Source organism: Caenorhabditis briggsae (assembly GCF_000004555.2).
Source record: "Caenorhabditis briggsae complete genome, chrIV, whole genome shotgun sequence".
Lineage (NCBI taxonomy): Eukaryota > Metazoa > Nematoda > Chromadorea > Rhabditida > Rhabditidae > Caenorhabditis > Caenorhabditis briggsae.
Window position 1 is genome coordinate 14,270,774 of NC_013487.2, and position 13,082 is coordinate 14,283,855.

The 13,082-nt window shown below is 32.5% G+C and overlaps 1 protein-coding gene across 1 annotated transcript; it reads right to left on the reverse strand.

The window, feature by feature from the left end:
• Positions 1-398: 398 nt before the first annotated feature.
• Positions 399-6,027, reverse strand: CBG03501 (the record flags this gene model as incomplete). Its single annotated transcript, XM_002634601.1, has 5 exons — positions 399-520; positions 1,567-1,710; positions 4,936-5,014; positions 5,217-5,393; positions 5,971-6,027. The coding sequence occupies 5 exons, from the start codon at positions 6,025-6,027 to the stop codon at positions 399-401; spliced, it is 579 nt and encodes a 192-aa protein (XP_002634647.1).
• Between the last annotated feature and the right edge of the window lie 7,055 nt (positions 6,028-13,082).

Consider the following 13,082-nt stretch of genomic DNA (forward strand, 5'->3'; position numbering starts at 1 on the left):
ACACTCCGCTATTACGCTAGTGCGCGTTGTTTAGCAAAATTTTTCACCGCCGATCTTGATCAATTTTTCGATCATATCGACCATGTTTCCTGTTTTCAAAGAACTTCTCACTGTTTTCACATGTAAAAATTATGGCTAACGAAAATAAAACTTATTTTTACTAAAGAAATAGGTAAAATTTTTTTCAAAATCCGTTTTTTCTTGAAATGAGGACTTTTCTGTTTTACTTTGGAATAAGCGGAATAATATATTTTTCAGGTGAAATACAGGTTGGTTGGTAAGTTTTCCGATTATTACGAAGTAAAAGTAGAAAAAAAATCCGAGAAACTCAAATAAATCAAAAACAAAATTCATCGTTTTTTTGCCGTGAGATCATTCTGCGAAAACTGGAAAAATGGTCACTCTGTGAAATCTGAAAGGGAACATGGACGATATTGGAAGATCTGAACAAAATCACATCTTATTACAACTATAGCTAGATAAACTAATCCATATAAGAGATTCCCATCGCCAATACGACCTGAAATTGTAAACGAATTATGGAAGCGGCGTAGCGTACTATATGCGCGCGAACGGTGTACCTATGTCGTCCATATGAGGCGCCGCGCCAACGCATATACCATGCGCCGCCGTTACCCTGTGTTCACAGAATTTTTTTGAAAATTTCTAGCTTTTGAGCTATTTGACGATTTCTGAAAGACACCTATTTTTTAGGTTTAAGTACAAAAACAGGCTAAAAAGGGATGACTTTCAAAAGCCGGCGAACATCTGGAAAACTAGACTCTTTCAAAAAAATTTTGTGTATGCAAACTTATCAATCTAGGTCTGTTTTACACCCACCAAAATTTTCAAAGTGATAGGAAACTTGACAGCCGAGCTCTAGGCTTTTGAAAATGCTCAAAATGACCAAAAAATCTGCTGAAAGTGATGTTTTTGTATATCTTGGTGCTGTACATAACATCCCTAATACCACAAAACCACCATTTATTACGAAACTTAACTTTTTCTTTATCCACAAGATAACCAAATACACAATATCCATCAAAAAATCAATAATTTCTGGAAATCTTACCCATGAGAATACTGCAATTAGACTGTTCAAAAGTCATCGACGTCTCCAGACGACCTTTTGTACTTTCTGTTTAGTGAAGAATTGGGACAAGTTCTTTAAATTTTTAGAAATGTTTTTTTGGAATTTTGAATGATAATCACAATGAAAAATAAGGAGAAGAGAAGCACTAGGAACTGAGAAAAGAGATACCGTAATTTAAGCTTAATTATCTCGATTCCTGTAAATGATATCAAAAAGTTGTCAACTGATAAAATGTTCATCATAAAATAACCAACATTTTATCAGTTGATAGATTTTTGATATCTTTTACAGTAACCGAGATAATTAAGCTGGAAGTTAACGGTAGCTAAAACTGAGAAAATTAATTGAAATTCTTAATTCTAATTCTGTATTAAAAAAGGTGTCTAATTCCACAAAAAACACACTGAGTCTATTAGTGAGTTAGTAAGTGCGCTCTACTGCACACACACAATTCAATACAACATATTGCTCACCTTTTTGACCACCCTCTGCGACCCATCGGAAATATTTTCGACACTTTGAAACAACACTAAGCGCCCAAGCATGGACCATTATCAGGACGATATCAGCAAAATGCCAGATAAAGGAAATTGAGTCGGAATGGTCGCCAAGGGCTTCTGGAAATTTCAATTTTTAGAAAAAAAATTTCATGCTTCGAAATTCTTGTTTCAAATAATTTCCTGGAAAAATGTTCATTGTTTTATTTACAACTGAAACTATGTTTTTTCATTAACTTATACCGTAAATTCTGTATTAGAAGGGCCCTCTGTGAAAAAGGGCCCCCTTAGAAATGTGTTTTGAAATCAGAAAATTTCCGTACTTTTTCAGTGGAAAATATTTCGGGAACTCCACAATTTAATAGAAACCAGTCGATTTCCGCCGCCTGTCGGAGGCTACAATCTCCTGGCTTCACATAAAACGTTCGAATTTCAAAACCGGAGGGAAATACATAAAACATTTAGTTTTAGTAAATTACGAAATATTAACTTTTGTTGAACTTGACTGGCAGTCTGCTTGCGCCCTTTCGGGACTAAACTTCTCGGTTCCCGCTTGCAATGCTCGTAATTATTGTTTTTATGTCTTGTCTTCGTTATGAAACTGTTGAAAAGAAAAGAAAATTCAAAAAAGTTATAATCGAAATTATTGAGCCAAGGGTTTCGAAATTTTAAAAGTGTGAAATTTTAAAATTTTGAAATTCTAATGCCTGGAAATTTGAAAATTTCAACGTGTTGAAAGTCGAAAGCTGGAACTCCGAAATTCGAAAATTCGGAAGAAACTCGAGACTTGGAAAATGAAGAAAATGAAATATTCCCAATATACATACATGTCGCAGGCCGGGCCGGCCCGGCTGGCCCAGGATTTCGAGGCAAAATTTTTAAAGAGTAGTTTTTTGAGAGAAAACTGTATTTTTGAAAACGTTTTATCAAATTTTCTTTGTGCTCAGTTTTAAGAAGGGTTTCTGGGCTAAATTTCGTGCTTTAAAATGATCATTTTAATAAAATATGTACCTAAAATAAAAAATTTTGAATTATTAAGAACCCGGATCGGGAAAATTTTTCTCTAACCCGGCCCAATCTCAACATTTTCTGAAGTTCTGATGTACTGTTCCGGAATCAACAAAACTTCGAATTTCCAAATTGCTGAATTTGTGCATTTTTTTAGAGTAAAAACTTCAAGTTCATAAATTCAGAAAGAACGAAATTCAAAAAGTCACATATTCTTATAATTCGAGAACTGGAAGATCCAGTCATTTCTGAATACTTCAAATATTAAAGGAGGCGAGACAGCAAAAATTTGGCTCTTTTCTAGTTTAGAGGTCCCAAAAAAATTTAGAGGTCCGAAAAAAATTTAGAGGTCCCAAAAAAGTTTAGAGGTCCCAAGAAAAAATAGAGGTCCAAAATACGAAAAACGCGCAGATGTTGGAATAATGTACTAGAATTGGAACTGTGTGAGTTGTTTGAGTTTTGGGGTCTTATAGGATGACTGTTCCTAACAATTTTAGCTCCAACTCTCTTGCATCTTGCTGATGAACCCTAATTTACATATGAGGAACATTTCGGCAATACGGTAATGACTCCATGATTATGCTGTCTCTCGGGCTTAGATAATTGTCAGAAAATATGCATTCCTAAGCCTACTAGAAAAATAAAAATATGTCATCAACAATTATTTTTGCTATAAGACCTCAAAACTTTAATTTCTTACACAATTCACATTCTAGTACATTATTCCAGCATCTGTGCATTTTTAAGTTTTGGACCTCTATTTTTTCTTGGGACCACTAAACTTTTTTCGGACCTCTATTCTTTTTTGGGACCTCTAAACTAGAAAAGAGCCAAAAATTTCGGGGGCAGTTCGGGGGCCGAAATCGCGCCGCGCTTATGTAGACCATCGGTCGTCAGGCGCCTTCGCGCCCCCGTAGCTCAGCCGGTAGCGGCGCTGTACCCCTGAGCTGCATGTCATGAGTTCATGGGGGTTCTCTATGCATGGGGATTCTCTATGCAAAATATCAGGAAAACTTTTTTTTTTGGTGTCTGGCCTCCTTTAATTTTGAAAAATGGCAAGTTCGGCGATTCAGGATCACAACATTTAGATTTTTTTGAAGTTCGACAATTTAGAAATTGAACTCGGAAATTGTTTAATACTTCAAGGATTTCAGGAAACGTGCTCGTTTTCCTTCTTTTTTTTCGGATTTTCAGATTTTCGGAAAAACCGAAATTCGAAATATCTGAAACTTGAAGATTAAAAAAGGAATTAAGAGAGGCTCAGGCTACGCTAACCGGGAACAAACGGATACACTCACACACAGAATTTGGTGTTTGTTAATAGTAACGATTTGTTGAAACTCTATTTTTCGATAAAAATCTTTCTAAATTTCGGTGAAATTGGCAGATTTTGAAAAACTAGCCGGAAAAATAGAAGGGCCGCCTCTAATTGAGGAGCCCCTGTAATAGAAGGGCTCTGCAGAGGTACCTTGGAACAATAGAAGGACCTGGCCCTTCTAATTCAGGTTTTACGGTATTAGAAAATATTTTAAAAAACGGAAAATTCAATTTTCACAAACAATTTCTCTTTCAAAATTTTCATATAATTTTTTCTCAATCAATTATTTCTTAATTGATTCGCAATAGAGTCATCCATAATTAAACATTTGTCAATACGAACTTTTGCTTTAGAAGTTTGGGAGATTATATTTTTCCGAAAAAATGACTGAAAAATGATTTTTTAAATTCTTTTTGAGTTTTAAAAATATTTTCGAAAATGTGTTAAAAGAAATTTCTGTTTCAATTTATTCTCATTTAAAAATTAATTTTTTGACATAATTATTTGTGAAAAATGTTCATTTTTACAAAAACTGCTGTTTCAAAATTTCAACAATAGCTGTTTCACAATTTTCAACGGCTTCCGAATCCATATTGACTATCATTTCCCTTTTCAAATTTGAATCTTTTTTTGAAGATTTTTACCAAAATTGCTGTTTCAAAATATTTGTTAAAATATAATTTTCTGGAAAAAGTTTCAATGTGTGCAGGATCATTAGGTTTCCAAAAAATGTGACCTTTCATTAACTTATATTCAAATCATTGAGAGAAAAACTGAAATTTCAGAAAAACTTTAACATAAATTTCGCCCTTTTCGCCTGATTTCGCTTTGAAATTTCCACAGAAATTTTTCATTTTTGCTGTTTCACAATTTTTCTTTTCAATATTGCTGAATTTAATTGTTCTACCCTCATTAAAGAGAAAATGTTAGTTTTTTTTTTCAAAAAATCACAACCAGAAAATAATTTTAGGCTAAATTTGATTTTTGACCAATTAATTGAATCGATTAAAAAAAATTACCTTTGACCATTTCCTTATGAAATATGTTGACAAAGAAAAAATATCCGCCCAAAAATAGTAAATAGAATATTGTGAAAAGCTGAAAAAATAATTGGATTTTAGAATTAGTTTTTGAAACAGTAATTTTTAGGAAAAATTTTTTTTTCACTGTTTCAAAAAATAATTTTTTAAATTTTTTGAAAATTTCAAACATTCGGTAGTTGTCAAGATAACAAAAAAAAATCTTTGAAATTCCTATATTTCGATTAAAAAAGAGCAGTTTTTGAAAAAAAAAAACTCACCACATAAAGATAGAAGGGAAACATCATCCTATCATTCTTTTTGTACACATGAAAACATGTGAAAAAGCATAAAAGCAGGCCGAAAAGGCCAATGTAGATACTGAACCATGGAAGGCCTAAAAGGCCTAATCCCACATTGAACACGACGAAATAGGCCAGGATTAGGCGGATGGTTGTCTGCAAAATTGGGAAAATCGCTTTTTCAAAAAATTCCAAATTTGAAACAGTAATTTTTGTTTTTACTGAATCGGTATTATTGTTGTCCGAAAAAAAGAAGGTTTGAGAGTATTTCTTGCAGTCTGAATACGGTAGGAATCTCGAAGCGGCGAGCCTAAATAGCACATGTTAGGTGGAGACGCAGTCATTTTTTCTCTGCGTCTCAACCTTTTTTTGAGGCAAAAGTAGAGTTGTTTGAAAATTATAATTTTTGTGAAAATCGCAAAAAACCCTCAAAAGATAAATTTAGGTACAAAATCCGAGTTTTTCGTGATTCTCAAAAATATTTTGAGCCCAATTTTTACTCATTTTAGAAAGTTTGAAAATTTGCCCATTCCTTGCCCATGGTCCCTGATCTGGTGAAAATTGACTGAAAATTATAGATTTCGGAGCCAAATTGAGCAAAATTTTTTAATTTCAAAATTGTGATTTTTCTGACACAGCAATTTTTTCAGAATGAAAAAGTTAATTTTTTAGAATGTTCGAAGTTTTCGATATAGCTTATTTTATTGATTTTTTAAAATAAAATTTTTCTTACTGATACATGAACCCATCCGAACAGACATCGGTGATGTCGATCACTTATCGTGTCCATTTTCTCATTATTCTGAAAAGAAAAACATTTAAAGATTTGGCTAATATTTGTGAAAAAAAGAAAATCTGAGAAAAGAAGCTGGAAAATGATGTAAAAAACGAAAAAAAATCTCAATTTTAAAATGGAAACATCAAAATTGAAACGGTTGAATGCTTAAATTCAAATTTTGAAACGGAAACTTTTTTTTAAAATGCTTATTTTAAAGGTGGGGGACAGGAGATTTTTCGTAGTTTTTTTTGTAGCTAGAGTATGCATTCTACCGTCACGGTGTACAACGCTTAATGTCACTCTGCGTACAGCTGTCGTCCTCGCCTTTATGTATGCAATCGGGCGTCCGCTTTCTCTTTGCCCGCGTGGCTCAGTCGGTAGCTGCGCCGCACCCTCAATCATCGCCCTCACAAGTTCAACTCCTCGAGGGGCATTTTTGAACGGAATTTCGAGGACATTATTTTTTTCATGTCCCCCCACCTTTAAGGTTTCTGACTATAACAACTTTGAGAAATATCGAAATTTTCGAAAAATTCAGAGAGTTTACAAATTTGGGAATTTTCGAAAAACTTTTGAACAATCGAAAAAAATTTAGCGGAATTCAAAAAAAAATATCTAGCTGAAAAGTTACCAAAGATGATAAAAACTGCAAATGCTTTTTTAAACGATTTTTTTGAAACAACAATTTTGTGAATGTTGGATTAAACTTTCTGACATTAGACATTTCAAATCAAAATTTTGAAACAGTAACTTTGTGATTTTTCAGAAAATTGAAACATCTGAAAATTTCATGAAAAATTCAAGAATTTTCGGGATACCATAAAACCTGTATTAGAAGTCCCCCCCCCCCCTTGTAATAGAAGGGCCCCCAAAATTTCCGTACTTTTTCAGTGGAAAATATTCCGGGAACTCCGCAATTTAATAGAAACTCTATTTTTCGATGAAAATTTTGCAAATTTTGGTGAAATTAGCTGATTTTCATGAATTTCTAACGAAACTTCATCGATTTTTTAGATGCTAAATTTCGGAAAAAACTGGCCAAAAAAATAGAAGGACCCCTCTAATTGAAGGGTCCCTGTAATGTGAGGGCCGGGCCTTCCTATAAAGGTTTTATGGTATTCCTATCCAAATCAAGAAACTCAGAAATTCAGTTTTTAAAGGTGGGGGGACAGGAGATTTGTCGTAGTTTTTTTGTAGCTAGAGTATGCATTCTACCGTCACGGTGTACAACGCTTAATGTCACTCTGCGTACAGCTGTCGTCCTCGCCTTTATGTATGCAATCGGGCGTCCGCTTTCTCTTTGCCCGCGTGGCTCAGTCGGTAGCGGCGCCGCACCCTCAATCATCGCCCTCACAAGTTCAACTCCTCGAGAGGCATATTTAAACGGAATTTCGAGAACATTATTTTTTTCATGTCTCCCCACCTTTAATACATATAAAAAAGGAAAATTTGAGGAGGTGGATATGAAGAAAAAAAAAAGGTAAAAAGTGACAAATTTATTCATTGGCAAATGAATAAATCACACTTTTTTATATGGGGGGAGGCTATGAGAATAGCAAATTTTTCTATGACAAAAAAAAACTTTTTTCCTCCCATTTTTGTGAAAAATAGGAGAAAAAAGAGGCTTTGTGTGGATACCACACCTTTTAAAGCGGAAATTGAAGAGTGAGAGATGGAACATAGATGAAGAGACGCAGAGAAAAAATGAGGGGGGGGGGGCTTATATGGAAGTGTTTTTGGGGGGGGGGGGGGTTAGGGACATCAAGGAAACACAGGATTATTGAGAAAAAAGAAGGAAAATATGTAGACAGGTCTTCAAAACAAAAAACTGCAAAATTTTTTGTTTTGGGGAAGAACAAAAAACAAAAAAAAACTTTTTTTAGAATTTCTTTCTTCCGGTTTGATTTTCAAAAAATTTCTAAATTGAAAATGGAAGTTCGTTATCAAATAATTTTTTTTTTCAACAAAATAGAAACATTAATTTTTGAATTGTGCAAATTTTGTCCCAATTTTTGGCCAACTTTGACAAATTTGAAGCTGATTGGCAACGAATGGGCAAAATTTGAAATTCTCCGAAAAGGTCAGAGAAATTGGGTTTGCTCGAAATCTTGAAAAAAAATTTAAGTTTTGCACTGGATTTTACATTATGGAGGTTTTTTGAAACTTTCCGACACAACGAATTCCACTTTGTTTATATAATATCAAGTGTTGTCTTTGTTGGTAAATTTTCGGTTTCGGTGAGAAATTTTCAGAAAATTTGGTTTCCAGTTTTTGGCTCTGAAAATGAGCAAAAAATAGAGAAATTTGCAAATTCTCTCTATTCGATAAAAACATATAGGAACTAAAATTTTAAATTTAAGTCTGCAGGAATTCAATTAATGAAAATTACTGTTTCAAAAAATGATTGGACTATGAAACAGTAATTTTAATTGATCCGCAGCTTTTATTCTTCTGTATTCAATATGCAATATTCAGTATATTGTTTTGTTTTCTAGAAAAACTGTAAACGCAAATTGTTTTTTTTTTGAGCCAAATATTAAAGCTAATGGAATCAAATTTTTGAGATTTTTATATCAATCGATCCAGAATTTCGGGTCGCGAAGAAAACTCTCTTGGAGGAAAGTCCGAAAATCACTCGTTCTTAAGATATATGCCAAAAACAGGTAAAAAAAACCAACGTAGGGGGTGCAGATTAGGGAGCTGCAAAGCATGAAAAACCCTGATAAAAATAATTCACGTCTTTATTCATCCTTTTCCGCTTCCATTTTTATTATTTATAGCTATTTTAGTGTTTTTTTTCATTTTCTGAAAGCATTCTAGAACGTTCTAGTTGACAAGTTAATCCAGAAAATGAGAGCTATTTTTGTAGTTTGTAGTCTTTGTAGTCAAATAATAAATAAATGTTTATGTTTCACAAAAATTATTAATCCCATAACATTTTTTTTCTTTCAAAAGCTATCAAAAAGCTTTATTATAGTGTTTACGGTGTTTTTGAAATCCAAGAAACTTTCTTTGGCTCTTTTCTAGTTTAGAGGTCCCAAAATAAAATAGAGGTCCCAAAATAAAATAGAGGTCCCAAAAAAAATTAGAGGTCCCAAAAAAGTTTAGTGGTCCCAAGAAAAAATAGTGGTCCAAAACTTAAAAATGCACAGATGCTGAAATAATGTACTAGAATGTGAATTGTGTAAGAAATTAAAGTTTTGAGGTCTTATAGCAAAATAATTGTTGATGATATATTTTATACTTCTAATAAGCTTAGAAATGCATATTTTCTGACAATTATCTAAGCCTGAGAGACAGCATAATCACGGAGTGATTACTGTATTGCCCAAATTTTCCTCATATGTAAATTGGGGTTCATCAGCAAGATGCGAGAGAATTGGAGCTAAAATTGTTAGGAACAGTCATATCATCCTATAAGACCACAAAACTCAAACAACTCACACAGTTCAAATTCTAGTACATTATTCCAACATCTGTGCGTTTTTCGAATTTTGGACCTCTCTTTTTTCTTGGGACCTCTAAACTTTTTTGGGACCTCTAAACTAGAAAAGAGCCCTTTCTTTTTCCGTTTTTTTTTCTATGTTAAAAAATGAATATTTGAAAAAAGTGGCGAACGTTATTGCAGAACCTATTAAATTCATGGAAAATTGAGCAATTTTAAAAGCTATTTTGAAACAGGAATTTCCTTAATACAGTAATCTTGAAGAAGGAGACTACAAACTACAAACACAGCTCTCATTTTCTTGATTCACTTGCCAACTAGAATGTTCTAGAATGCTTTCAGCAGATGAAACAACAATAAAAATAGCTATAAATAATAAAAAAAGAAAGGGGAAAATTAATTTTCTCTCACTCAGAAAAATGAAAAAAAGGAAGAAAACAAGTTTTGAATCAGTCAACCGATTCAAAAAAGATTTTAGAGAAATCGGAAAATTTCTAATCTCTGAAAATTAGGAAAAGAAATATCAACTACTGAATTTCAGAAAATCAGGTATTTCCGGAAATTCTGAAATTTAAAATCTCAGAAATCCAAAGAAATCAAAAGAACATAAAAAAATCTATCTCTCCCATTTTTTCGAGATCATCTGATCAACAACATGTTTTTTCTTATCAGCAAGCACTCTGATTAATGATAATGTTCGTGTTTTTCAAATGGAACACATTAAAAAAGCTAGAAAGCAACGGAAATATTATAACCTGAAATTCGGACTTAAATATCTCGGTTCCTTTAAAAGATATCAAAAATTTGTTAACAGATAAAATGTTGGTGATATCATGATAATCATTTTATCAGTTGACAAATTTTTGATATCTTTCACAGGAAATGAGATATATGAGCTGAAAGTTAAAAAAGGCTGAGCTTAGCAGTTTAGGTTTGCTGCCGACTACTTAACTTTGACCTCAATTATCTCAGCTTCTGTAAGAGATATCAAAAAGTTATAAACTGATAAAATTTTAGTGATACTATGATAAACATTTTATCAGTTGACTGAATTTTGATATCTTTTATGGGAGCCGAGATAATTGAGCTCAAAGATAGATGCAACTTTAATGGGCTATGTGCTGTGGCCCCATTTTTCTTAATATTTGACTGTTTCAGAAATTATAGAAGAAATAATACAGATTTTTTAAAAGCATTAACTGCTTTAGTTCTACTTCAACCTCTAATTTTTTTTAGAAACTCCTGAAATATAATTCGCGATCTGCTTTTTTTGCCCCCCCCCCCCCGTTTAAAAGTTTGATGCTCAGCCAAATAATTCAGCAGCGAATTTTTTCTAAAATCTCACGTTTACTGGGGCGCGATTTCTGACCTGTTGCCTTAGACCTGTTGCCCCAGTGCATACTCCTTTTAAATTATCTATTTTTGCATAGAAAAATTTCGAATTTTTTTACTGTTTCAAAATTTGTTCATAATTGTTTCAATTAATTTTTTTCAATACTGTTTTTGGATAAGCTACTTTAAACGGCAAAAATATAAAAAAATCCATGGATTTTGGTTTAGCTTCTAGACAATGATCAACATATTAGAGTTACTGTAACGTTCAGGAATTTTTGAAACGGAAGATTTTTAATTTTTGAGGAATTTTAAAGGTGAAAAGAGCAAAAAAGAATTGAGACTGGAGAAAAAATAAGTTTCAAAAAAATGAAAGAAAGAAAAAGAGAAAGGTGTCCGATTACATGATCAAATGCACTTTTTTTCTCTCTTTTGGTCCAAAAGTGACGGAAAAAAAGAAAGAAAGAAAGAAAGAAAGAAAGAAAGAAAGAGAGAGAGAGAGAGAGAGAGAGAGAGAGAGAGAGAGAGAGAGAGAGAGAGAGAGAGAGAAAAGAGGGATATGAACTCTGGACCACAGGTAAGGGGATATTTCCGGGGTGAGAAGAGTAGTTCTTTGGGAATTTTTAACTTTGTAAAGTAGCAATAGTTCAAAAAACTGAAATTCTAGATTTTTTTTGGGAAGATTCCATATTTTCGAAAATTCCGATAATTGTTGTAATTTGAACCGCTGACTAGCATTTTACTAATTTAACAACTTCAAAGAATTTAATTAAATTTTCTTGAAACATCAATTTTATAGTCATGAAAATTACTAAACTTAAAAATTACTGTTTCGAAAAATTGGCGAAAAAAGAAACTCCACTTTTCTAGTTGGTGTTGTTATTTTTTTTTAATTTTAGTTTTCAAAAAAACTGAAACATTGGGAATTGGAAAATTTTGAAAATTTGAACGTTAATGATTTGAAAAAATTGTTTTATTTTCTGTCTGAAACAGTAAAAATTTTGAAACATTTTGCAAATGGGTTACTGTACACAAGGCACATAATTTGACATAATTAATTTTAATCAGTTGCAACGCGTGATTTTTTCGCCCCACGTTCAAAAGTTTGATGCTCAGCCAAATAATTCAGCAGCTAATTTTTTTCTAAAATCTCACGTTTACTGGGGCTCGATTTCTGACCCGTCGTCTTGAACGCAAGCGCAAAAAAATTTTGTGTAAATTTGAAACAGCAACTTTTTGAGCTTCGGAATTCATCAGAATAAAAATTGACAGAAAAGTGGTCAATTACAAATTTAAAGCTGTATTTTTGTTTAGTATACTCTGGATTTTTCAGACAAATCGAAAGATTCTGAACTACTTTTGTAGGATATCAAAACTCGAACATTTTCCACTGAAAAGGTATATGTAGTCTGAGAATTTTCATATGAATTGAAAAATTCTGGAATACTTTTGTAGAACGAACTTTGATTTTGTCTATATTTCTCTGAAAAAGTAAAAAATGATATATTTGTGTTCTAAAAATCTTTAAAAATTGCCTAGATATTTGGTGAACAGTTTGGGAAAACTAGGAGTACCACACCGGTGTCCAATGCTCGAAACATCATAACAAAAGTTTTTTGGACAAATTTTGAACTAGCAATTTTGTAACCATCAGAATTCATCAGCATGAAATTTGACAAATATATTGTCAATTACAAAAATGAAGATTTATTTTCGTTTAACAAACAAAAAATCGCATTGAAACAGAAATTTTATATTGTGCTCTCATTCATTTTTTTTTCTTAAATTTAGAATCAGAAACGAAGCTAACGAAAAACCTTTTTTTCTAAAAAATCGAATTATATTTTTTACAGAATGATGTAAAAAAGAGTAGAACCGATTTCGAAATATCAATGCTCAAACCCGCAATACAAAAAAATTGGGTAAATTTTCAAACCGCATTTTTTGACGATCAGAATTCATCAGAATGAAATGTGACAAAAAAGTTGCTAACTATTATACAAAACTGACCTTCTCTTGTTGTTACTCTGAAATTGAAAGTAGACTCTGAAATTTGCAAACAAATCGAAAATTTGTGGACCACTTGCATGGTTGTGTAACTGACTATTATCCACTAAAAAAGTGAAATTAAAGGGGGACTCCGACCAACTTTTTTATTGCATTAAAATGTTTGAAAAGTTGTCTATTTTCCCAATATTATAGCGAAAAAATTCGAAAAAATCTTAAATCCCCGAAAAATGGCGTTAAAAGCGAAAAAAAATTCAAAAAAAAGTTGCTAGGAGGGACGAGG